Here is a 26230-nt window from a genome sequence, read left to right as displayed (position 1 = left end):
GAAGGAAAATGGCACCAAAATATGTAAAGCGCCAACTGTGGATATCTGATCATGCCGGACTGGGACAAACAGCCTGATTCATCAAGCCGAAATCGGCTCGCAAAGGGTCAGATTCTGAGAATCTGGCCCTTTGCGAGCGCTATTTTTGCATTTAGGATTCATCATCCCAAATGCAAAAATCGGTAATTGCTAATTCGCTAAATTGCGAGGAATTACATTTAAGGAATCTCTATTTGAGATTCCTTAAATGCAATTCATCAACCATTTTTAAATTGCTAATTCGCAATTTCGGGCCGCTATTTACCGAGAGGTCAGACCTCTCGGTAAATAGCAAAAACTTAGAAAAATGCTTTTAAAAGCATTTTTCTAAGTTGCATGTTGCACACACACATGTCCTTTGGACATGTGTGTGCGCAACACCTGTTTCAATTTGCATTTAAGGGGTGCTACAGGGTGTCCTTTGGACACCCCTGGCACCCTTTAAATCGCTATCTTATTTGCGAGTAGCAAATTGCTAATCGCAAATAAGGAATACTCCCCATTCATTCCTATGGGCCTTTTGGCCTATAGGAATGAATGGGGAGTTATTCCTTATTTGCGATTAGCAATTTGCTACTCGCAAATAAGGATTGTGTAGGAATCGCTATTTATTTAGCAATTCCTACATGAATCCCGTTTTGCAAGTCCTTAATAGCGATTCCTTATGAATCGCTATTAGGGGCTCGCAAAACGGGAGATTGATGAATCAGGCTGAAAGTCACAAGTTCAGAAGACCACAATGGAGCACAGGTAAGCTACAGGGACTCAGTTAGGCCCGCTGAACCAAAGTGCCTTCAATCATGGTTTGCAGAGCGTTGTGTGGATCTGAATGCAAGATGTGTTGTGCAGCTGGGGCAAAGTCTCAGTTCCAAGAAGCAGCAAAGATTTGGCAAGAGGTCCTGTTGTTTCGACGTCAAGGGTCCCATCAACGGGGCTTGCGATGCAAAATCTGGTATTGGGGATGCAATGCGCAGTCAGGCAATGCGTCGGTTCAGAAGAGCTGCGAGGCTGTGATGCAGAATCTTGCGTTGTCGTCGAAGCTGATGTCAATGAGAGATGCGAGGCCCTGTGCCAAAGATTCATTGCGCAGTTTCGGTTCTGAAGGCGATGCGGGCTTTGGTGATGATGCAAGTCTTTACACGTTCAATCCACACTCCAGTGGTAATGTGCCAGATCTGCTCAGGGTTGGCAGGCACAGCAGGGGAGATGCATTGGTTCTGATGGATCCACAAGCTGGTAAATCACCTCAGGCAAACTTCCTAGGGTCCAGGACTGGGGGATTGCACCACTTGGCAGGGTAGACTTACAGAAGGCAGAGTCTAGGTGCATATGCAAGGTTGTTGGAAGCCTGCTGTGTCCCTGAGGCTTCAGATCAGAATGCCAGCCAACTAGACCTTGGAGTCACTCAGGTTTCTGGGTTCAAGAGATGCAGGTCCAGTCCTTCTCATCCAGTCAAGAGGAAACCAGGAAGCAGGTCAGCACAGCAAAGCAGAAGTCCGGCAAAGTGGCAGCCATTCAGCAGCACAGCAGTCCCTCTTCCAGGCAGAGTATTCACAGGTTCAGAAATGTGCTTAAGTGGTGGTGTCTGAGGTCTAACTTTTACACCCTGGTGCCCTAGTTCTGGAAGATGGCGAGAAGGTTCTAGACAGTGACTTTAAAGTGCAAGGAATTCCCTGCCTCCCCTTTCCTGACTCCAAGATGGCTGGAGAGACAATGCATGGCCGTTAGGCCGTTTGTGTATGGACATGACACAGTCTATTCAGGTGTAAGTAAAGCTGTGTCCAGCTCCTCCTTCCAATCCTGCCAGTGATTGCCCATCCAGTCACACCTAAGCTCCAATTGTGTATGGCTGTCTAGTAGGAGTACACAAAAGCCCAACTGCCAACTACACCTGGTCCTATGACAAGGGACAGGCTGCAGGCTTCAAATGGCTAAGGCAAGAAAATGGCAACTTTCAAATTAGGGTTTTAAATTGTGATTGCAGAGACACAAAAGATGAACTGGTTTTCTCTTTTCATTTGGAAATTACACTTATAAAATGTAATAAGACAACTCCAATGGATTCTATGGAGAGCTAGGCCTTGCAGTATTTAAAAATACATTTAAGAGTTTTTCATTACCGGAACATATAAAACTAAAAAGTTCATGCCTACTGTTTAAATACACTCTACCCCGCCCTATGGGCTCTCCGGGTCCTACCCTAGGGGAGACTTATATGAATTGAAAAGGAAAAGTTCGACCTGGCAAGAGGCTAAATGTGCTATTTAAGTGGTTGGTACAATCGGTGCTGCAGACTCATGAGCAGCATTTAATATACAGGCCCCAGGCACAGGTAGTGTTAGCTTACTGGTAACTTCAGTGAATTAAATATGCCAATTTGGGATAGGCCAATATTACCTTGCATGTTAGCACTGAATAGCAGTGGTAAATTGCGCAAGTCCTAATACCAGCAAAAACGAGGTCAGAAAAAGTGCAGGAGGAAGGCAAAAAGTTGGAGGGAAGACCACCCTAATGCTGACAGGTATACCATTCAAGATGTAGAATTAACAAATATGACCCTTAGCTCGACCAACTTGGTTGAGTTACTTGCAGAGAGTGTGTGTGTTTCACCTAAAATTTCAATAGCATGCATTTGCGTTTATCGCCCCCCCCCTCCCCCTCAGATGGGACAAATCACTTCGGGATCAAATGCTGTCACTTAATTGCCATACTTTCGTGTTATGCTTCTAATCTTTTGATGTTAGGCCATTTAAAAATCAGAATAAAAACCAGCAATTCTACTTAGTATCTTTGGCCATTTTAGGGCTGATTCAATTGATTATTCTGCCACCCATATTGCAAGTCATTGCATGATCACGCATTTACTAATTCTAGTTTTATAAAAAATGTAGATATAAAACCCAAAGAGGCAATGGACCATCACCTGACTTTAGCAGAAATGCATTTTAGAAGGGCCTTAGCCAGTTAGACAGAAAGACCAGAGTGCAATATTTCAACCCACTCTCTCTAAAATTGTGGCTGGAAAAAATAACGTTAATCTAGCGGAGCTCAATGCTCCCACCACGACTGGAGATGTAACAAGCACAGTATAAGATACTAAACAATGGATCAAAAACACCAATATTCAAGTTTCCCCTCAAAAACGGGTTGAGCCCTTTCAAAGAAATCCCACAGCTCCTTGGCATAATGACGCCCTTAGGTTTTGCAAAAGTGAATGCAAATGTTTTGAGGGAACACATTGTGAGGACTATAACCTTTAGAGCAAACCCAGTTATTTTGAGACTTTGAAGAAATATAAAAGACTGACTTGAGAAGCAAGAGCTGCCTTCTTTGCCACCAGAAATATTATGGCTAACAACAGCATTAGAAATTTTTCAAGAGCATGAATGAATTCTCACATCCTTACTGTTGCATTGTACTAGTGATTCCAAAGTTAGAATTACTTGAATAACTACCACAATTCTTTCCCATTAAGATTAAACAATTCATGCTACTTTTCAGTCATCGATAGTTCAGAGAATTATCCCTAGTATTGGAGGCCAATGTTAAAGCCTATGCTCTAAAGGTACAAGCTGTCTTTCCTCTAGATCTGTGTCCTGCTAAACCTTTCCTCTAGCTAAGGATACACTGGCCCCTAAAATAACAGAATTAGTAGAACCTGGTGATTGAAAAAGGTAATTGTAAGACCTCTTCTTAAGAAACCATCTGCTGATCATCCAATGAGTAATACATTCTTGGCTATTTCCTTTCTACAGTTGATGCCTAAAGTGGTAGAAAAATTGGTTAATAATCAGCTTTCAAGGTTTAGCAATAATCATGTTAAACTTGGGGAGCTTATACTATGCGTATTTTTCATTTTACGGAGACAGGGGTGAAAGATCTGGCTGTGAGTTGGTGAAAATCGTGTCTTAGTACCCATAGCCAGCTAATCTACCTGCCTCCCTGTACTTCTACAAATACCAAATCGATGTGGGGAATTTCCGAAACAATAAATATATAAAATAAATGAATACGTGCGTTAACGAACATGAACATTCATTGAGAAAAAAGTAAAATCAAATGTTAAAAATAATGCCCTTATGACTAATTACAATTTTACTTACTTCTGTAATGTAAGGCCAGGGTGATCCTAGCATGAAGAAGTATCTCACACTGATCACCTAGGTCACTACTAGCATGACAGTATTTTAGTCTTAAAGTTTGCACTTGAAATTGTTTTATCTCTCTTCACTGAATTCTATAGTGGCCCTGGGCTCTGTGATGCTTAATTATTTAATATACATACTTGCAGTGTAACACTTTTCTGCCATTGGGAAGACTAATTATAGATGTGTTGATTAATTGTAGGTATGAAAATATATATATTATATAACACCTGTAAAGCGTCCCTCATTGAAAACACCATTCAAGTCAAAAATTATTTCGGTTACCAAGGTAAACATAAGAGTGCATCATAGAGAAAAACACAATATTGAAACAACTCAAGGTAGGTCTATGCATAAAAAAGACAGTCAAGCTGATCCTCGACTACACAAGAAGGCAACAAGTCACCCGGCGTAGCAAGGCAATTTTTATGTTGACCAGCCTCCTTTGCATTCTTCATATACTCCTAAACATACCTACTTGATTGTGTATGCTTCTTTTTTATTGTTCTATCACATAACCCTCCATTTATCACACTGCCAATCTCTTGGTAACGTGGGTTTGTCATTTTACCATTGTTGTTTAATTAATGAGCTATAGTTCCTGAGATAGAACTCAGAATATTTTCAAAAACAAACATATTCTAATCTAAATGTACACATAGTGAACATAATCTGTAATGAAAATATACATGGTATTAGTGGCATCAAATGTGATCTTAATGACGATATAATGGGCATTTAAAATGCCATGAGTGGTGTAATCAGAAAATATTTGTGAGGGGAGTTAGGTTGCCTTTCAGTAACATTGCTCGGCCTTTGTGCAATTTGGTGAACTCCGTTCTAACCACCTTAAATAGTATTTTCAATAAATGCAAATATGTTTTTATGACAAATTCTAGAAAAGTAAGTTCAAAACTTAGCATTCATCTAAGGATTTTCAATTTGAGTCGTATACATCCAAATCGATGTTTCGATTATTTTATTACTTTATAATTAATTGAAAGTGTACAGTAGAAAAAGTAGAAAACAAAAAGTCCCTGATTATGAGCGACCTGGTTAATTGCGATATACGTGGTTGGAGTTTTATTAAAAATTTCGGTAGATCAGACAAGGCGACATTTTATCGCAGGAGAAATGCCCAATCTTGACTAAACCACAGATGTTGGTGCCCCCCAGCAAAACTCGAATTTGTGTGGCATTTATAGCGCCTAATAAATCAAGACTGGGCGGAGATGAACTTTATCAGGCGCAATAAATATGACATCATTTAATTAGGGCAAAATACTACCCTTGATGATGCTGTATGAATACACGTGCTTGCCAGGGCTATAGCAATGATGTGATAGAGAAAAGTAAAAAAAATAAAACCACTTTAATGCAAGTACGGCTCAGAAAGCATTCTCTCCCAGGTGTTCTCATGCCCATTAGGCGCAAAATCTATATATATAATAGAACAAGCATACAAAAAGGGATCCGTTTAACCCCTTGCTGTAACTTTGGATCAAAGTGTTTACCCTATAATCAGACACTAGTAACTTTATTACGATGAAGCACACTTACCCCTTTTGGTTCCGGTGTTAAATTTGAGGCGTCCATTGCACCGCGCTTCACTGGAGGCATGTTTCCTATGACTGAACCAACCACGCCGCAAACTGCTCTCAACACACAACTTAAAAATGCTCTCAGACGTAGCACTTGACACTGTTTGAACTTCATGTGTTTACTACACTAGCTGTTAGTCATAAACCTAATTTTAATAACTCAAACCGCACAGCCTGTCAGCTAGTAATGGAATCTGCGCACATTACATCATTTATGGGTGTGGCTCTGTTCTGAGCTCTTAACCATTTCTTAATTTTCTGTTAAATAACGATTACACGACTCTTAGCTGTTTTTTTTCTTTACAAATGTTGAAAAGTACTTTTTAATCACAGAATGCATCATTTTCAAAGCTGTGACAAAGTAAATACCTCTCCCTGCATGATGCGAATTAGTATTCATTCCTTTGGTTTGATTGATTAAACTCAGTAGCTGTTGTGTGTTGTGAAAACTTATGCAGCAATCAAAACAGAACATGTAGCAACTTAAAGAGCATGAATAATGTCCAAAATCACAACTGTGTCAGTTGCGTCGTGATCCGCGGGATATGTCAGTTCCATCTTGTTTAATTTTATGTAGACATATGCAATGCATAATAACTCCCGGATTAGGTGAGGTCAAAATATTCAATCCAAACAAGTGAACCGTGCACCAGCATTAACCCTTACTTTAATGTAAAATATTGAATCTCATGAAATGCGCTCTGATAAGTGTCATTGTTTTTCAATTATGGTCATACATTCCCCTTACTATACAGCAGCAGTACAGGAACAGAGTTCATAATTTCTAGCATCGAATAGCAAATTCAGAGAGAGAAGGGGTGAGATTTGTGCTTATTGTTTCTATTTTAACAGAATAGTTGTAAACACCACATATTTTTGAACAGATTACAGAGAAGCCATGGCTGGGTTATTGGCCTGGATTTTACCAAAAACCATATATGTAAACAAAGCAGTGGTGGTTCCTCCACTAAGGCGGAGGAGCGATGCCCCACTGCTATTTACAACAACTAACAAAAACAATTGCCAATGCTGCTACTACTTGCTAGACATAATACAAAAAGATATACGAACAACGCATCACTATACCTCAAGCTTATGAATTGATTTTTTTATTTAATCAGCTTATTTCATTTTTTTTAGAAAAAATGCTTTATCATTTTCTTGTACATACAAAAACATTTCACAAAAACCCACAGATTAACTGTACATAATACCAAAAAATACAACACAATCACAACCAGCAATCTTCTTCAAACATACTACATTCATACCCAAACCATATATTCCTTTATATACAATAAACCAAACATAGAATTACAAGTACCTCAGGCATTTTACCCTACATCTGGTTGATGCCGAGACGCTCCAGCATTGCGCCATCCTTCCGTGTTGCTCCGCGGAGACTGAGCACGCAGTGAATACATTTAAGAAAGCCACATTCAAGATACGGTACAAAAGGGGGTGGTCCATCACCACCCCCTTTTGTACCACATTCAAGATACAGCGCCTCCCACAATCAAGTCAACTTGCATCAGTTTAGCCGGCTGACTTTAGGTATTCAAGTAATCATACATAATCTTTCTCAACCTTATGCCACTACAGGGCATACTGTTCATTGAATTTTCGTAGAGTGAATGTTTGGTCCTGATGAGAACCCCCAGGAATAGAGGGGTTCAAAACGCGTAGACTCTAAAATAAACCAAACTCAATTTCATGTTCAATCTGAAGCAGCTTTATTTAATAGGCTAACTGAAGAATTAGTGCAAACTTGATAAATGTTATAAATGTACATAAATGTATATATTTGCACCTTGTAGGGTAAAATGCCTGAGGTACTTGTAATGCTATGTTTGGTTTAGTGTATATAAAGGAATATATGGTTTAGGTATGAATGTAGTATGTTTGAAGAAGATTGCTGGTTGTGATTTTGTTGTATTTTTTGGTATTATGTACAGTTAATCTGTGGGTTTTTGTGAAATGTTTTTGTATGTACAAGATAATAATAAAGCATTTTTTCTAAAAAAATAAAATAAGCTGGTTAAAAAAAGCAATTCATAAGTTTGAGGTATAGTGATGCGTTGTTCGTATATCTTTTTGGATTAAGTCTAACAAGTAGAAGCAGCATTGGCAATTGTTTTTGTTAGTTGTTGTAGTGGGCTCAGCCTTGCTGCTTATGAGCCAGACCTTGTTTTGGTACCACTGCTCTTTAAGCAGTGCACAAAATAAAAAAGAAAATGATAATAACAGCACTCTGAGGTAGTGGGGGCGGGGCTGGGCTCCACGACGCCAAGCAGAGTGAGGAGTGGTTTGCACTCCTCTAAGTGCACATGACAGTTTGACCGGCCATCTAGGGCCGGCCACACTATCATGTGCACTTGGCATGTTATCCATTGGGCTGTGTTGCACAACCCCGTGGAGAACATGCCCAACCTCCCCAGACACTGCCTGAGCGTCCACACAGGATGCTCAGACCAATCAGGACACTGCTTCTGCAGTGGTTGTTTATTTTGTAAACCCATTTTACCCCCTCTACCCTCTTCCCCCTGCCCGCTCCACCACCTCCGTTCCGAGGCAGCTGCCACTGCAAAGATGATGATGGAAACTATCGAGATGTCAGCAAATCAAGAAGCCATACCAAATTCACACCCAAGAAGGGTAAAATGTGGCAGTGTCAGCAGCAGATCAAGTCTGGACATCTATAAAGAACTCAACTGGATCCTGATCTTTTTTCACAACCCGCAGCTGTACTCGGAGCAATCATCAGAAGAAGACAGTTATCACTGAATGATGACATAAAAGGCCTGGTTTAGAGTCCAATGGATGGGTTCCTCATTCATGGCAAATCTCCCATCTAACCTATTACAAGTTCATTATATCCAGAGGCACTTGTAATATGGTGGACTAGCGATCTGTCACGCTGTGACGAGTAACCCATTCGGCCGAACTTGTAATAAGGCAGACAGGATATCCCTCACGTCTGTGACAATCAATCAATCAATCAATCATCGCATTTATATAGTGCACTACTTACCCAGAGGGTCTCAAGGCGCTGGGGGAGGGGGATCTGCTACTGCTCGAACAACCAGGTCTTGAGTTGCTTCCTGAAGGCGAGGTGGTCCTGGGTCAGGCGGAGGTGGGTGGGGAGGGAGTTCCATGTCTTGGCGGCGAGGTAGGAGAAGGACCGTCCCCCTGTGGTGGCTCTACGGATGCGGGGGACGGCGGCGAGGGCGTGGCTGGTCGATCGAAGCTGGCGTTTGGGAGCGTAGAAGTTGAGGCTGCTGTTGAGGTATCCTGGGCCTTGGCTGTGTAGGGCTTTGTGTGCATGGGTGAGGAGACGGAAGGTGATTCTCTTGTTGACCGGGAGCCAGTGCAGGTCTCTCAGGTGTCCGGAGATGTGGCTGCGACGGGGGATGTCCAGGATGAGTTGTGCTGAGGCGTTCTGGATCCGCTGGAGTCTCTTCTGGAGTTTGGCGGTGGTTCCAGCGTAGAGGGTGTTGCCGTAGTCCAGACGGCTGGTGACGAGGGCCTGGGTGACCGTCTTCCTGGTCTCGGTGGGGATCCACCGGAAGATCTTACGTAGCATGCGCAGGATGTTGAAGCACGACGAGGAGACGGCGTTGACTTGTCTGGTCATAGAGAGGGAGGAGTCCAGGATGAAGCCCAGGTTGTGTGCGTGGTCTGTTGGTTTGGGTGCGCTGCCTAGGGCGGGGGGCCACCAGGAGTCGTCCCAAGCGGCGGGTGAGGATCCCAGGATGAGGACTTCCGTCTTATCTGAGTTCAGTTTCAGGTGGCTGTTCTTCATCCATTCGGCTACCTCTTTCATTCATTCGTGAAGGTTGGCTCTGGCGGTGGCGGGGTCGTTGGTAAGGGAGAAGATCAGCTGGGTGTCGTCGGCGTAGGAGATGATGTTGAGGTTGTGCTGGCGTGCGATGTCTGCGAGGGGGCTCATGTAGATGTTGAAGAGGGTTGGACTGAGCGAGGAGCCTTGAGGGACGCCGCAGATGACTTCGGTGGCTTCAGATCTGAACGGAGGGAGGCGGACTCTCTGTGTCCTTCCGGCGAGGAAGGAGATGATCCACTCCAGTGCCTTCTCCTGGACTCCGACATTGCTGAGGCATTGTACTAGGGTACGATGGCAGACAGTGTCGAAGGCCGCGGAGAGGTCGAGGAGAATGAGGGCCGCTGTTTCTCCGTTGTCGAGCAGCGCTCGGATGTCATCGGTGACTGCGATCAGGGCGGTCTCGGTGCTGTGGTTGGCCCGGAAGCCAGACTGCGAGGGGTCGAGGGATCCGTTCGTCTCGAGGAAGGCGGCCAGCTGCTTGTTGACGGTCTTCTCGATTACTTTTGCAGGAAACGGGAGCAGCGAGATGGGGCGGTAGTTTTTGAGGTCGGTGGGGACAGCCGATGGCTTCTTGAGTAGAGCGCTGAGTTCGGTGTGCTTCCAGCTCTCTGGGAAGGTAGCGGTGTCGAAGGAGGTGTTGATGATGTCCCGCAGGTGGGGTGCGATGACAGCGTCGGCCTTGTTGCAGACGTGGTGAGGGCAGGGGTCGGTCGGAGATCCGGAGTGGATGGAGTTCATCGTGCGGACAGTGTCTTCGGTGCTGATCGGAGTCCAGGCGCGGAGGGTGGTGGTGGGGGGCGGTGGTTTGGTCGTGGTGTTCGTCGGTTGAGTGCTGAAGCTGTTGTGTATGTCTGCGATCTTGTTGTGGAAGTAGGAGGCGAGGGAGTTGCAGAGGTCTTGCGAAGGGGTGATGTCGTTGTTTCCGGCGTTGGGGTTGGAGAGCTCTTTGACGATGTTGAAGAGTTCTTTGCTGTTGTGTGCGTTGTTGTCCAGTCGTTCCTTGAATGCAGTTTTCTTGGTGGCGCGGATGAGTTGGTGGTGTTTTCGGGTGGCGAGCTTGAGGGCAGTCATGTTGTCCGGTGTTGGGTCTCTGCGCCAGGTTCTCTCGAGGGCTCGGCAGTTCTTCTTGGAGCTCTGACAGAGTTACCCATCCTCCGAACTTGTAATAGGGCAGAGTAACCCGTCCGCCAAACACTAAATCTGAACATATATGATACTTTTGATCGATAATCATAATATTGCTTTTCACTAGATTACACAGCTGGCTGTAGGATACCTGTGAATGTTATTTCATAAATGTTCTCCATTGCAGTGAGGTAAGGCTGGATGACTGGCTGTCACTGAGCAACCTTCATCACCCCATTTCCTTGCCTCCATATAAAGGTGGCCAGAAATTCAATAATTCTTTGGTTTAAGTTAGTGGGCAGACGAATATCACTCTAGTGCTCCAAGTTGGAAGGAAGCAGCTGGGAATAGTTCACGATGGATCTGTGGTGTACACATGGTGGCAATTCCACTAGGCTAAGTCATATTCAGGAAAGCTGAGGCATGTTCATGGATGTCGGGCTCTGCGCTTTTGCTTTTAGGGTTATGGGAGCCAGGTGATGTTTCAGTTTTATACTATACACCTATGCCTCCATTGCAAAAAATATGTGTTCCTAATGTGGAACATAAGGGGGTAAAATTATCGAAGTATACTCCCACTCTAAATAGTCTACCCACAAAGACCTGACCAAAGAGAATAGGCACAAAATAAAAATAGATCAAGGGACAGCTATACAGCAAAAGCTTTTCATCATGTGCCAGGGTACCTATTCAGGGTAAGATCTCCCTTCTGTATATTATAAGGATATTATATGTGGGAGCTTGTAATCTCCCTATAATGTTTTGTTGTCAATTTTCTCATAATCGGTGCCTTCTGATGTTAGAAAGTGCAGATTATAAAAACATTACAAACCCAGTTGCTTATAATAAGGTATTACAAGTAACTTCTGATGTCGGAATGCTCAAGACTCAGCAACCTTCACTCTGCTTGAAGGAAGTTGGTGCGTTTGAGCTAGGGGCTTGTTATGTGACTTTACAATACATTTCATTATCCCGCATACCGTTGCAATGCGAAACTTTACCCAGACTTTTGTCGGGGGAGCGCTGGAAGTTGGAATACATGAATTTTCTATTCCAACTCCAGTGTGTGCAATGGTATAGAGTCCCAATATTGATGTTTAAATATTGATATGCCATAATATCGATGTTTAAAAATCGATATGACACAATATCAACCTGTAAGAATATTGTTGACCAGAATATCGACATGCAGGTAAGAAATATTTGTTTTGTTAATATCGAAGTTAGTAATAGCGTTCTTAATAATTTCGAAATTTCTTTTAGTGTTCTGTATTTTAGTATATGTGTAAAAAGTATAGCTTTTTTCTAATGTATGTTTGAAATTTTTAGAAGTAATTCATTTTATGTTAAGTAAACTTTGTGTATTTTTGTTTCGTAGCAGGTTGAGGGTTTACAGGGGAACTTGGTGGGAAGTAATTTATTTATAATAAATTTATTAATACATCTTTAGGAATTATAAATGTTCAAAAAAATTAAATATTGCCTTTTAGTTCTGTAGTGGGTTGTGGGTTTATAGGGGAATAGGGTGGAAAGTAATGACATTAAAATTAATGAATTAATCATGTTGTTTAATTAATATTTTTGTATTTATTAACTTATTTTTTAATTGTATTCTTTAATGTTAATTAATGGGTTATGTATTCGTTATTAATTGGTTATTAATTAGTATTAATTAACTGGGAAATATTTTAATTGTGTTTTTTTGGGAGGAGCGGTTGTGTGTTTATAGGGGAGTAGGGTGGGAAGTAATTTAATTATAATTAACTAATAATTGTATTAATTAATATTTATGTATTTAATATGTTATGTTGATAATTGTGTTAACTATTTGTTATATTGTTATGAGCACATTGTGTATTTAGAGGGGAGTAAAGTGGCAAATAATTATAAATTATTATGATATTTAATTTTTTCTGATACTATGGGGCTCATTAGGATGACGGCCGGACTTTGTCCGCCCGCCATCCTGTCGGAATTCGGGACTGCCCGCCATTAGGGCGGGGGCCCGTGGGGGGTATTAGGATGTTCTCGCCACTGTGGCGGGCACATCCTACATTTATAGCATTGTGACGGGCGATGCTCTATGCACCGCTCGACACAATGCTATAAATGGATTAAAGCATTTGCATAAACAAAGCGCAGGCACAGCGCAGTGCCTGCCGCTTTGTTTATGCAAATGAAGGGGGGTTACCACAGGTACCCCCGTATGCACCCCCCCACCTCTGCTTCACTTTGGGGGCCCGCAGGGGCCCCCCAGAGTGAAGACCGCATTCTTTTCCGTGGCTGCATCACCGCCGCGGAAAGGCATCACCAGAAGCCAATTGTAATATGGCAGGCGGTGTCTGATAGACATCGCCACCATATTAATACTATTCCGCCCTGGCCGCAAGGCGACCAGGCGGAAAAGCGGCGGACGGTCTTTCCGTCCGCCGCGGTCCCCTTCGCCATTCTAATATGGCGGGGGGGAATTCAGGAGTGGATGTCGGGCGGATTGCCACTGCCAGGCCGGCGGTGGCTACCACCAGCCTGGAGGGGGTAATCCGCCCGACATCCTAATGGGCACCTTTGTATTTACTTTAATTTCATAGTCTTAATAGTATGGATTAATGTATTACTCATTGTTTTTATTTTTTGCATATTGTTATTAGTTAATTATTTTAATGTTAAGCAATTATGCTAATTGTGTCATGTTTTACAATAGTGGTGGTGTTATTTATAGGGGTATTTGGTGAGAGGTAAATTATTTTGTAATATTTAAGTGTTTATTAATTAATGTTTTTATTTTGCTGGAGCGGGAATAGTAAATTATTCACCTCCGCTATCCAACACTTTTCCCATTTTTGCAATTGTTGGAGTGGGAGTAGTAATTTTATCCCCTCCACTATCCAACACTTTCCCTACTGTTGCACTCTGTGGAGTGGGAATAGTAAGTTATTCTCCTCCGCTATCTAAAACTTTCCCTACTGTTGCACTTGCTGGAGTGGGAATAGTAAAATATTCACCTCCGCTTGCCAACACTTACTCTACTGTTGCACTTGCTATAGTGGGAATAGTAATTTTATCCCCTTCACTATACAACACTTTCCCTACTGTTGCACTCTTGAGTGGTGGGAATAGTAAATGATTCCCCTTTGTTGTGAATGTATCTAGGACCCTAATTAAATATTCCTGATTCATGCCCTTATGCGGTTATGATAAATCATGTCCTAATGAAGGCATACGAATCTTACCCATATTCAGTCATAGCCCACGCAGCCCAAATACGGCAAGGCTACTGCCTTAGATTCCTAGAGAGCACAACGAGTTCTTTCGACACACCAAACCTTCAGCAACCTGGGAATTCCCCATGTCTTTGTTTTGATTTGTCATTGAACTCCTGCGAGCACTAAAGGAACAGTCAGTTCTTAGTGACATCTTTTATTGACGTCTTATGTCCAACCTTACGTCAAACACGGCACCTTCCAGGTATAAATATACCAACACTTGCCTTAAGCAAACACACGGTGGTGTGGAGCAGAGCAGCTATCTACTTATCCGAAGCCCAGCTGATGCGAGAGCCGAGGGAAGCCGCCCCTCCCCTTTGACACACTGGAGAAGCTGCCTTTTCTCACGCCGAGAAATCCAGCTCCGGTGTTTCCAGTCACCCTCGCTGGTTGCTGGGAGATCGAGTCCTGAGAAACGAGATACAAGACCTCCTTCATTCTATAACCAAGGTAAGGAGCTGATTCAAACCTTAGAGAGAATTCTTGATTCAGATTCTTGGCAAACAAAACCCAACTTAACTTAACACTGCAACTTACTTACTCCTTCCCACGTATTAGGCTTAGGTCAGGTACACCGGGGTAGGCATATCTTAGAATCGTGAGTCCGTTTCACGCTCGTACTTCCCAGCGGCTGGCGATACATGGATTTACTCTAACAAATGCAGATGCCGCGTGTGAACTCCAACCATTAGACCCTACCCGGGCTCGGTTTCTTCCCTATTCCTATTAGCTATTGATTGATCTTTACACAGCCCTGCGTGTAAACAATTGGAGACCAGTGTCCTGGTCCTACGTTTCATGCTGGGATGTACAGATAGACTTTTCCCTTTTTGATGTCAACTTACCAATTCTTCATAACTACTTAGTCGTCAATGACAGTGACGCTACTGCATCCACTCTGAATTACAGTGGAGCCCATTAGAAGGATTCTGCCATTTATCTTCGGTTGCATCTGATAATTGAGCGTGGTTCTCCAACCCTGGCCCCTTTTATCTTGCTTTGTGGGAGTACCGGTTCCCTCTTCACCGAGTTTAACAAACATCCCTGGTCTGTGTCCCTGTCCTATGTCCTGATGAAGACCAAAATGCAAGGGATCAATCTCAGCCTGCCTTCATACTAGGGGTCGAAACGTCGACTGTTTTTTTCTTGTTCTTCAGCTGCATTCCCACAATCATGTTATTAAGTACACTCATGAAGCATGGTATTTTGTAGTATCATTACCGAACTTTGTTCTTTGTGAATTTAAATCAGTATAAGAATCTTCAATTAATTGTAGCCTTTTTGGCTTTGTTTTATGCCACTTTACCCCTTCCTACACTCACTTCGCACTTCCCCTCTTTTTTCAGGGCACTGTACGTATCATTGTAAATGCAATGTCTATAATGGTCTGCCTGAATAAGTGGCTAAGCTACATTGTAAATAATAAACAATGTTAGCAGAATGACCTGGCTGTCTCTATAATTGACTTTATCTTGTTGTGAATAAATTTCCTTGGTTTACTGGGAGCCCTCTTTCTTAGCAATCTATATACCCAGATCCCAATGACTACTTTGGGTCAATCCCCCTTTTTGCAACGTATCTTAGAAACACCAGTTGAGTTCGTTAGTCAATGTTTTTATGTATGTAAATATTTTATCCTTTTTAAAGTATCATATGGCTAAGAAACCATATCAATGCTTTTACAGTATTATTTTATAATACTCCTTTTACTGTACGCACTTTACTTCATGATAAGTATTACAATTGTGGCAATTCATTTCTCTTGCATGAGAAAGAAGACCTTTTATTGAAAACGCCCGTCTTTCTATTTCTCTGCACTCTGGTGGAACTAAGTATGCACGATTGACTAAGCTGTCTATTGTTTTCACACGACTCTGGAGATACACTCCTTATTCTGGGGGAGCAAAGTTGTCATGTTATATGGTTGTCAGAAGCAAATGCCTTCTTGTCTAAATCAGAGAAGTTAACCCCTCACTATTCATACGAGAAAGTTTCTAGTGACCTCTGAGCTAGCTGGCAAAAACTAATTAAGTCTAACGTAGTCAGTAGAGACCTAGATGACTTCAGTCCTACGTCTACACTGCTGTTTATGTTATTAGAATGCGCAGAGCCTATTGGGAATATAGGAACTACACTACATGGCGCCCAATGTTTGGTAAGGCGATAATCTAACGCAAGATACTAGAGTAACTCAGTCGTGCTTTTCACACAGACCCCTTTTCCCCGTAAAAACTCCAATAGACGTCTGGAGTGGGTGAAAGGTTAATATCCGCCGAAACTTAGTAGGATGAGAATCCTATGTATTAGTTTACGGTATAGTCAACATTGAAGGATACAGTGTTCCAGAATATTGTGCACCTAATCTTTGTTTCCTTGAAACCTGATCTGCAACGAAAAACTTTTCTGTCAGTGAAAATGTCAGACAGTGAGGATGAAAGGGAAAGAGTTAGACTAGCAGCTCAACTCCTAGCGGAGGACACAGTCATCCAAAATACAGAACCGGATGCAATACTCATTCCGGTTCTGTATTTTGGAAAAATCATAACTATAAAACTTATAGAAAATGGGGTAACATCGAGAGATGGTACAGTTGTATTTGTGGTAGGGGCACATGAGTATCGGCAGACAGAGGTATTCTATTCCTGGATAACCTTTCCAGCAGCACATACTGTGACACTTGAGTTCCTTTGCTATAAAGTAGCGGAATCTCCAGAGGAATACTCTCCATTCGAGGGAACTGAAATTCCACTAACATACCAAGAGCACCTGCTCTTATTTAATGGTGCCCTAAAACATCAAAATCACATTACCAGGCTCGGTCCACTAGGTAGACCAGGAGCCACGTGGCCGGTTCTAGCCAGCTGCACACCACACACACATTGAAGGAATGTCAGACGAAGAACTTTTGGTTCAACTAAAACAATTAATTAAAATTAATAGACAATTGGTCCAATATATCATGCAGACTTCAACAGTCCAACCTGCAATTAAAATTCCTCAAAACACCCCTCATCAGGGGAATACAAATAAAATTACACCACAGAATATACAATCATGTCTTGGAAAAACACCCGCAAAACGGGAACAAATCCCCTTTTGGTTAGCTCAAAAAATCACCCAGATAGAGGCAGTATTTCCTGATACTACCCCTCATGAAAAACACAGAATTCGGACTATCTGTCTCCCAATGGGGATCGCACCACATGTGGAGGACTGTGACACTTGGGGCACGGTCTTTGCTTCTATCTACACAAAAACACATGGTGTTCCGTCAATGGCGGTAATACCAGATGTACTAAGACAGATTCAAAACGAATACGGTGCAGATCCTGCTTTAACTCTGGGTATGAAATTACTTAAAGACTTCAAGCAGGTCTCGGCTATATTATTAGCCAACATATAAGGAGAAGCAGCACGTGTGGCAATCCGCCAAAAATTGAAGGAAACAGATATAGCAAACCAACCTTTTGAGCTTGCTAAAATAATTGAAAAATGCTATGAAGAATTAGGCAGAGATAGTTTGGGTGGTAAACCTGTAAAACCCCAACTAATTGAAAATCCTGAAAAAACCTTTATTAAAATCTCAATTCTCAAAAGAAGAAATGGGAGGGTAATAAACAAACCACTCCCAGAGAAAAACAATTTCAGTCCAGAGGAAGGTCTCCCCAACGGAGAGATAAGTCTCCAGGCAGAGGGGACAAGTCTCCCCAAAGGGAGCCCTCTGAAAAAAGATATAACCTTAGAGATAGGGATAAATTAAAAAAAACTGACAGATATCAAGATATTGATACCTGTCCCTCTCGATCTTTTCAGACTTCCTCACAGAAATCGGAAAGAAGAGGACGGTCAGAACACAAGGAAGAGCACGTCAAGTCCAAAGACAAAGAACCTGCTCATCAAAGTAAAAAATCACAATTTCCCAGAAAGATGGTAGCAAGTATTAAAATTAAACATGCCGAGAATCCTGAGGACACAACTGAAAAACAGAGAGTGGGCCCAGACAATGCTAGACAGCGCAGCAGAAGTGACCATAGCTCGCAAGATCCTGATGAATCTTCTGGAGACAGTGGACACGAATGAATACATTCAGGTGGAAACTGCAGACACGCGAGTTAGCATGCCCCATAAACTATATGAAATAACATTACGTATAGAGGGAGATAAAACTAGGAAAATAGAAGGTCTCTTTTGGGAGAATCTTTCTAAAGGCTATGATATCCTGTTAGCTGAAAAAAAAACTGGCCACCAGAGTTTGTCAGGAAGTGCCCCCATGGCGAAGAAATGATTATCCCTGCCTTCTCAAATCATATCCCAATTCATAAAAAATACACATTTGCAAGAAAATGGGCGGTGGCTCAAGCTCCTGCTTTATATAAAAATCATGTAGGATGGGATGAGGATTCTCCTCACCACAAAATCCAATTAAAAAATCAACCTACTACACAAAGGCAGTACCCAGTTAAACAAGAAGCTAAAAAGCAAGTCAGGGAGATCTTAGATCAACTTGAATATCAGGTGGTGATTGTAACATGCACCTCACAAATGAACAATCCTTTGTTTCCTGTCTCCAAGCCAGACGATTCATATCGTCTAGTTTTGGACTACAGACATCTAAACTCCTGCTGTAAAACTTTTGCAGTCCAAAACTCACACAGCAGTGCAGCACTAATGAATAACATCGTGCGCAAAAAATATAAAACAACATTAGATATCTCTAATGGATTCTTCTGTTAAAACATTGCACCTGAAAGCAGGTATTTGACCGCTTTCTCAATAATGGGGTCACAAAAACAATTTTGCCGACTCCCACATGGATTCAAGAATAGCCTAGGATTATTCTCAGCAAGGGTAACTGAATTACTACAAATGTATGATGATGAGACATTATCCTATGTCGATGACATCTATCTTACAGACTATGACCTGGAGCCTCACTTGAAAAGAGTGAACACCATAATACTTGGGTTAGCATCCGAAGGTTACAAATTCAACTTTAAAAAGTCAAGAATAGCCCATCTAACAGTCCTATTTTTAGGATATGAATTATCAAGTGAAGGCAAAAGCCTAGCAGACAATTTCTTAGAGAAATGTGCAGTACTCCAAGCACCTAAAACGCTGAAGAATTTACAATCAATACTAGGTTTCCTGAATTTCGGAAGAACATACATCCTAAATTATGCAGAGAGGGTTAAACCTCTCTACGAATTAATAAAACCTGATTATAAACAAAATAATTGGACTCAAGAACACACAAAAATTTTGAGATCATTACAGACAGACATGTTAACTAAAACAAAACTGCAAACACGCGCAAACAAACGCAATCTAGTAATCCGAGTCATCCCAGGAAGATGCGGATTCACATACCTGACCTCTAATGAGGGAGAAACGGTACCAATAGCTTACAAATCACATTTGTACACACAAGCTGAAATGGAATTCAGTTCTACAGAAAAAATTCTGACAGCGGTTCAAACTGCTGCAGCAAGAGAAAGAGCCCTAGCCCAAGGCAAGAGAATAACTGTTTTTACAGCAGAATCAGCCATTGAGGCATTGAGAAGTCCATGCAATCTAAATACTGTGGCATTAGATCCGAAATGTATACAATGGGAAAATTCTCTTGCTGCAGAAGACGTGAAACACTATTTTGATCCGAAAATGAAAAAAACTAGAAAATATGGATACGAATATGAATGTCCTCTGCCAGTCGAAATCCTGCCTCTAGAACAATACACCTGTATAATCTACACAGACAGGTTTGCACAACATTTTGTTGTGGAAAAGCAAATTTACAACAATGCGTGCGTGATTGTTAAAGGTCATTGGCGCTTAGGTAAATTCAGACCACTGGTCACTAAAACAGAATCATTCAGAAACTGTACAGCTCAGCGAGCTGAAATAAGATCGCTAAAGATGGCGCTTGAAAATGCCGATAGCGAATTCCCCACACTAATGGTGTGCGATTCTCATTACTGCATCCAATTTTACAATAAGAACCTGCAGACTTGGATTCAAAACGGTTAGAAAAATGACACAGGTGCCACAATAAAGCATAAAAAGCTTTGGGAACAAGTAGTTCTTTTACAGAAAGAACTACAAAAGACTCACGTGATACATACACTGAGTCATCAACGTGATGGCGTTCACATTGCAGGGAATTCATTAGCTGATAGAGCCACAGCGGTAGCTGGTCAACCGGCTTCCGAAGCCACTAAAAAGCGTTCAGAAGAACAAATAGATGGAGAAACCATGCTGGCAGTAAAAGCCTCATTAAAAGGCGACTATGCGGCATTACCTCTCAACTATCCACTCAATAATACATACATAATTGATGCGAACTCCGTACCGTTTGCTCGAATCCCTGGAGTGGGGGATAGAGTAATTCCAAACACAAACCGGAGAATCTTCTTGATACAAGAAGCACACATGGGATTGGGTCTGAGGCACCAAGAGATCCTGAAATCTCTGATAGAATTACAATCACAATACTGGTGGCCGGGAATGAGCGTAGAAATTTACAATTTTGCAATGAATTGTGAGGACTGCAACAGAGATCGCAGTTGTGAACCGGACCAGGCACCAGACCAGACACAACTATTAGAAAGCATCAGGCTATCTATGCGCAGACGTCCGACCGGACAAATGCGGTCCCATAATTATTAAGACTAGATTCACTAAAGATGTGGCCCCAGCGCTCGGCTGACGCCAGAACTGTTATAAAAGATTTGCGAGTCTTTATCGGCACATACACAAATGGCATGCTACATTCTGACCAGGATCCTGCATTTAGCTCTCGAGCTTACAAAGAAGCCATGAGCAGCATGGGCATTGCATTGCGGTACTCCTCTACCTTCCATCCTGAGGGAAATGCGGTTGTGGAAAGAAAAAACCGTGACATAAAGAAATCTATAACGGCGAGGGTATTAGGTTCGGGTGATGGGTGGGTCAAACATCTAACAAGTGTCCAACGTAGTCTTAACAATCTGCCAAGAAAGTCTCTAAAAGGTTTCACTCCATACGAACTATTGTTCGGCACTAGAATGAGAATCCAGGACTTAGATAGTCATACTTCAGTGGTAGAAGAAAAAACCTTTGATATCAAAGATCGTTTGGCTGTTTTACAGGACTTGAATGAAACAAGAAAAAGTCTAAGTAACATAAAGTCTAAGCCAACAACCACTGAAGAACCACCTGTCCCAGCGAGACCTGTCTGGAATCCAAAGATTGGGGATCTGGTCAGAGAAAACATTGCGGTAAAGAAGTAATTTGGGCCTTCTTACAGAAAAGCAGTACCTATCTTAGCTGTCAGCGGAACAAGATCAGTAGTACTACCGCCACTTGCTGGTAAAAAGGAAAATAGAGTTGTTTCCATCGACCTGGTGAAACCACAATCATGTCGCCGATAATAAGTAGTAGGCCCAGTGGACTCCCAAGAAATAGCAGAAGACCAAATCTTGCTACAATACAAGAGGTTCAAACTGAAAGACTAATCACTTTTGATAAACCATCAGTGATTAAAATAGAACTATGCAACAAAGCCATGGAACTTGTGCCTCTTGAAACCCAAATTGCAACAGTTCAAGAAACACCAGTCTACAATGATGTAGCCTCGGACTATACAAACGTAACAAAGAGAATGCAAAGATCAATGGAAATCTGGAAACAATCCCACCAACTGACAGAACTGCATTTGGCTACTTTATCAACTTTGATGACTTTTCTGATGATCCAAGTCAGCAGTAAAAACTTTCAAAATGAAAATTAAAGAACTTTTTCATCAACTCAAAGAAACATATCTGATTTCCCCTTGGATTGAACTATGAATTGTGTTAGGTGTAGTTACCCTACTGCTTGGGCTAATCCTAGTTTTATTTTTGGGTACATTTATTGATGGAAAATACAGTACAATGGACACAGCAAGTCAGAACATCATCTTGGTCCTGAAACCACACAGATCCTCTCACATAGAGAAAAGCGAACTATCATCAGTGAACATCACAGCAAAGCCTATACCTGGTGGTATAGCATGGGACAGAACTGACCATGAAATCAATGGCCCGGTAGAGCTCTTGAAGTATCCACACCAATTCAAGATTTCATTAAGTGACTTTGTGACACCAAGTTCTTTCTCTGATGATTGGGACTTTGAAAACATTAATAATATGGTGTTAGATTTAGAAATGTCAGCAACATTTACAGAACATGATTATTTACAAGGTTAATCGAATTATGAAGAAATGTACTGTTACAACCACTATGGTCATCATTATCTGCATAAGTCTGTTTATCCTAGAAATGTTTTTTCTTATAATCAGTGGGAACATTGTCCAACTCCGCCAATAGGCAGTTCAAAAACGTTTTATGAAAAATTACCATACTTTTCAGGGTTTAATCACACTGATCCAGAAATGTTTTAGTTCAAGATTTTAAATAAGACAGGAATGAAAAACATGCTCACAAATAATAAATTGATTTATTCTGAAAGATTTTATGATAAAATGTCAACATTTGGTTTCGAGTTTTGGAAAAACAACATTGAAACAAAAACCATCTGGGGAACAAAAGAATGGCAGGTACAAGGTCTAGAAGCATTATTCAGAGCCTGCATGACCCCAGAACAAATAATGTTCCTGAATGACACAATTCAGCAAACAACCTGTCTTGGCTTAGCTAAGATAAAAGATTTAAATAACCTGTCTATACCAAAACCTATACCTGATAGAAACACCACTACAGATGAGGGGTTAGACGTGTCCTATATTTTAAAACAAAACAGAAAAAATCCTGATTGGAAAAAATGGTTGATCTGGCCCATAGACACAAATAACTGTCAAAATAGATTCCTGAACAAAATACAGGGGTTCAAACAGAACAGGCCAGACCCTAGATATTCCCAGAGACAACATCCAGGGATAGTAACAACATATAGTGTAGGAAAACTATGCCTTGACTGGCTACAGAAATCCACACTTCCCGAAATAAAGCAACACTTAACTCTATTTAAAGAAGGTGCTGACTTCCGAGATTTCATAATGGGACCTCGCAAACAGCGTCTAAAAACGTTTCATATACGCCGGTATATACGCAGCTTACAACGAAGCTTGGAAATTGAAACAAATTGAAGCTGCAGAAAAAATACGGGAAATTGACTGTATCAATTTGGAAAAAACATTTTCTGTAGTGGACAATGGGTTAACGACTCTGTCCTCCAGAATCTATTCACTGGACAGCATTGTGTCATCTACTATTGATATAATAGAGCAGGACATGTTAATGTTACAACATGGCCAGTCCCAATTACGTTCTATTGTACAGCTAGGCTGGACATTACAAAACCTGCGTTCAGGCTATGTGCCATGGCGTTTAATCAACACAACGTCATTGTTTTCTATCTTTAACCTTACTGATAAACAAATCAGTTTGGCACAGAAAGGAGCAGGCTATACGATACTGAGCATTGAAAAACTTGAGAGACTACCATTGACAATGTCAGAAAGACCTGTCATTGAAAGGATAATACATGGCACCATTACAATCCCGATAACAACTTTTCAGTTTCAATACTGCCAAAAATATATACCAGCAGGCCTGAATGAAAGGTTGGGTAAAGGATACATCAAATCGACCTGGAATTTACCTTATACACACCTTATACACACAAATGTTACAGTGAAGGGAAAAAAGAAGTATTTCTTAGTGGTAATAATTGTAAAAAATTACTAAACAGTACACTCGTGTGTCAAGGTATTAACTTGCATGGGGCCTGTGAAGGCTCTTCGAACAACCTTTCATGTCATCTTCAGGGCACCCCTACTACACAGATAGAGCCATTTTTCAAACAGCTTTCCAACAGTAGCTACATTTTAATAAGTGATCACAGCTGCTGTGGCATGGTGCCAGGAAAAGCCTATCTTGTAACTGTGACAGCCAGGGTCATTTGCTGTATGCAAGTATTGTATCCAAACAGCAATCCAGACATGGAGGCGGCAATATGGCCTTATGTGAATATCTCTTCTATTCGAATTGATACTTTAAGCAGAATGAAGTCTATTCTTTTAATTACAACTGTGCCTTTAACCTCGTCCAAAGAGACATATGACCTGCAAGTTGCAAGGACAATGGCAGAGATACATACCCTATTATCGACAAATTGTCCGGTGCATTTCGTAGAAATGTTAAGCCAAGTCTTAAACATGTCAGATACCAGTGGCATCGAACATGTATTTAAGACAATTTTTTCGGGACTGCTAACACCGTTCTAAGCAGTTCTTGGCATCTTCCCGAATTTTGTGCATTCGCTCTTCGGCGGCCTGCCTCTTATTTTGGGACTCGTAGCAGGAATTTTATTTTTGTTCCTCCTGCTCCGATATGGCAAGCCAAGTCACAGACAAACCTCTGGCACCGATGGAAGAAACGATCCTAGCAATACGATAAAGAGACCGTATCACTAAGGTCCTCGGATTGGCCCGGCTAAGAGATCTGAATACTACCTGGTTTCTTTCATTCAGACCAATTTGGCAAAATTGCATCTTACCTGTGCCTTAATGTCTGCTATGCGGAGAAGAATGCGTGTTGGACGTTTGTCTTACACTACCATCAGCAGTACTATTGGATATAGACGCTTTGCTTTGTCCTGTTACGACTCATGCAACATGTTGTCCCCAGCGGCTACCTATTCTGATGGTGGCATTCGTTGAGACTTCACCATTACGATTAAGTGGCGGTAAGGTACGAGATGAAAGCGGCACCACACAGGTACAACCTTCTGTGAACATTGCTGTTCCTGACATCGATGATGGCAATGCATCGCACATTTGCACTATTTCCAACTTTTCGGAATTGGCCCAACTTTCACCTACTGTTGTAGACGATTTTTTTTCCGGCCTATCAGAAGTAATGTTCTCCCCTAACAACGAGAATAATATTTGAAAAAGCGAGCTCACCGCGTTCCCTGAACTCTGAATTCGGCCTTAAGTTTTAATAAACAGAGCTCCAAAAAGACAGTGACACTAATTTTTTCTCCCTTCCCGAGAACAAAATTATTTTCCCCTAATTTCCAAAATATTTACCGTTTTTTTGGCACATGGTACTCTGCTCAAAGTAGAACTATTCTTAGAGAACAGAAGTTCTATTTTTAGAGACTCTAGAGACAATATTTCGAATCAGCCTCTAGCCTATGTACAATCTTGTTTAACTTTGTGATGAAATGGTCTCAACTTTTTTTCTGTATTCAGAGCCATTTCATGAATGTAAATTTTTGCAATTCATTCAGCCTATATTCATATTTGCATTTCCTGAATGATAACTTTGCTTGAAAGCGTACAGTATAATACTCATTTCGTGTATCTATACCATTTCAAATGCATTTCATTGTATTTTGGGGTGGGTTGGAAAACACATGCATACCTATATGTTTATATATTGCTTAGTATTTAGTAATGATGGACATTATATGTGGAGTGGGTGTTGTGAATGAATCTAGGACCCTAATTAAATATTCCGGATTCATGACCTTATGCGGTTATGATAAATCATGTCCTAATGAAGGCATACGAATCTTACCCATATTCAGCCATAGCCCACGCAACCCAAATACGGCAAGGCTACTTCCTTAGATTTCTAGAGAGCACAACGAGTTCTTTCGACACACCAAACCTTCAGCAACCTGGGAATTCCCCATGTCTTTGTTTTGATTTGTCATTGAACTCCTGCGAGCACTAAAGGAACAGTCAGTTCTTAGTGACATCTTTTATTGACGTCTTATGTCCAACCTTACATCAAACACGGCACCTTCCAGGTATAAATATACCAACGCTTGCTTCAACAAACACACGATGGTGTGGAGCAGAGCGGCTATCTACTTATCCGAAGCCCAGCTGATGCGAGAGCCGAAGGAAGCCGCCCCTCCCCTTTGACACACTGGAGAAGCTGCCTTTTTTCACGCCGAGAAATCCAGCTCCGGTGTTTCCAGTCACCCTTGCGGGCTGATCGAGTCCTGAGAAACGAAATACAAGACCTCCTTCATTCTATAACCAAGGTATGGAGCTGATTCAAACCTTAGAGAGAATTCTTGATTCAGATTCATGGCAAAGAAAACCCAACTTAACTTAACACTGCAACTTACTTACTCCTTCCCACGTATTAGGCTTAGGTCAGGTACACCGGGGTAGGCGTATCTTAGAAGCACCAGTTGAGTTCGTTAGTCAATGTTTTTAT

The 26230-nt window shown here is 41.6% G+C and overlaps 1 protein-coding gene across 1 annotated transcript in view; it reads right to left on the bottom strand.

Moving 5' to 3' along the window:
* Positions 1-5900, bottom strand: part of LOC147722517 (enoyl-CoA delta isomerase 2-like) — a 945915-nt gene extending 940015 nt beyond the window's left edge. Inside the window, exon 1 of the mRNA XM_086966853.1 lies at positions 5745-5900. Within this exon, the coding sequence (XP_086822979.1) occupies positions 5745-5900 (156 nt within the window). The remainder of the gene's footprint in view (positions 1-5744) is intronic.
* Between the last annotated feature and the right edge of the window lie 20330 nt (positions 5901-26230).

Source organism: Lissotriton vulgaris, chromosome 4_1 (assembly GCF_964263255.1).
Source record: "Lissotriton vulgaris chromosome 4_1, aLisVul1.2, whole genome shotgun sequence".
NCBI classification, from domain to species: domain Eukaryota; kingdom Metazoa; phylum Chordata; class Amphibia; order Caudata; family Salamandridae; genus Lissotriton; species Lissotriton vulgaris.
Note: the sequence above shows the minus strand (reverse complement) of the source record. Positions and strands in the feature narration are given on the sequence as shown.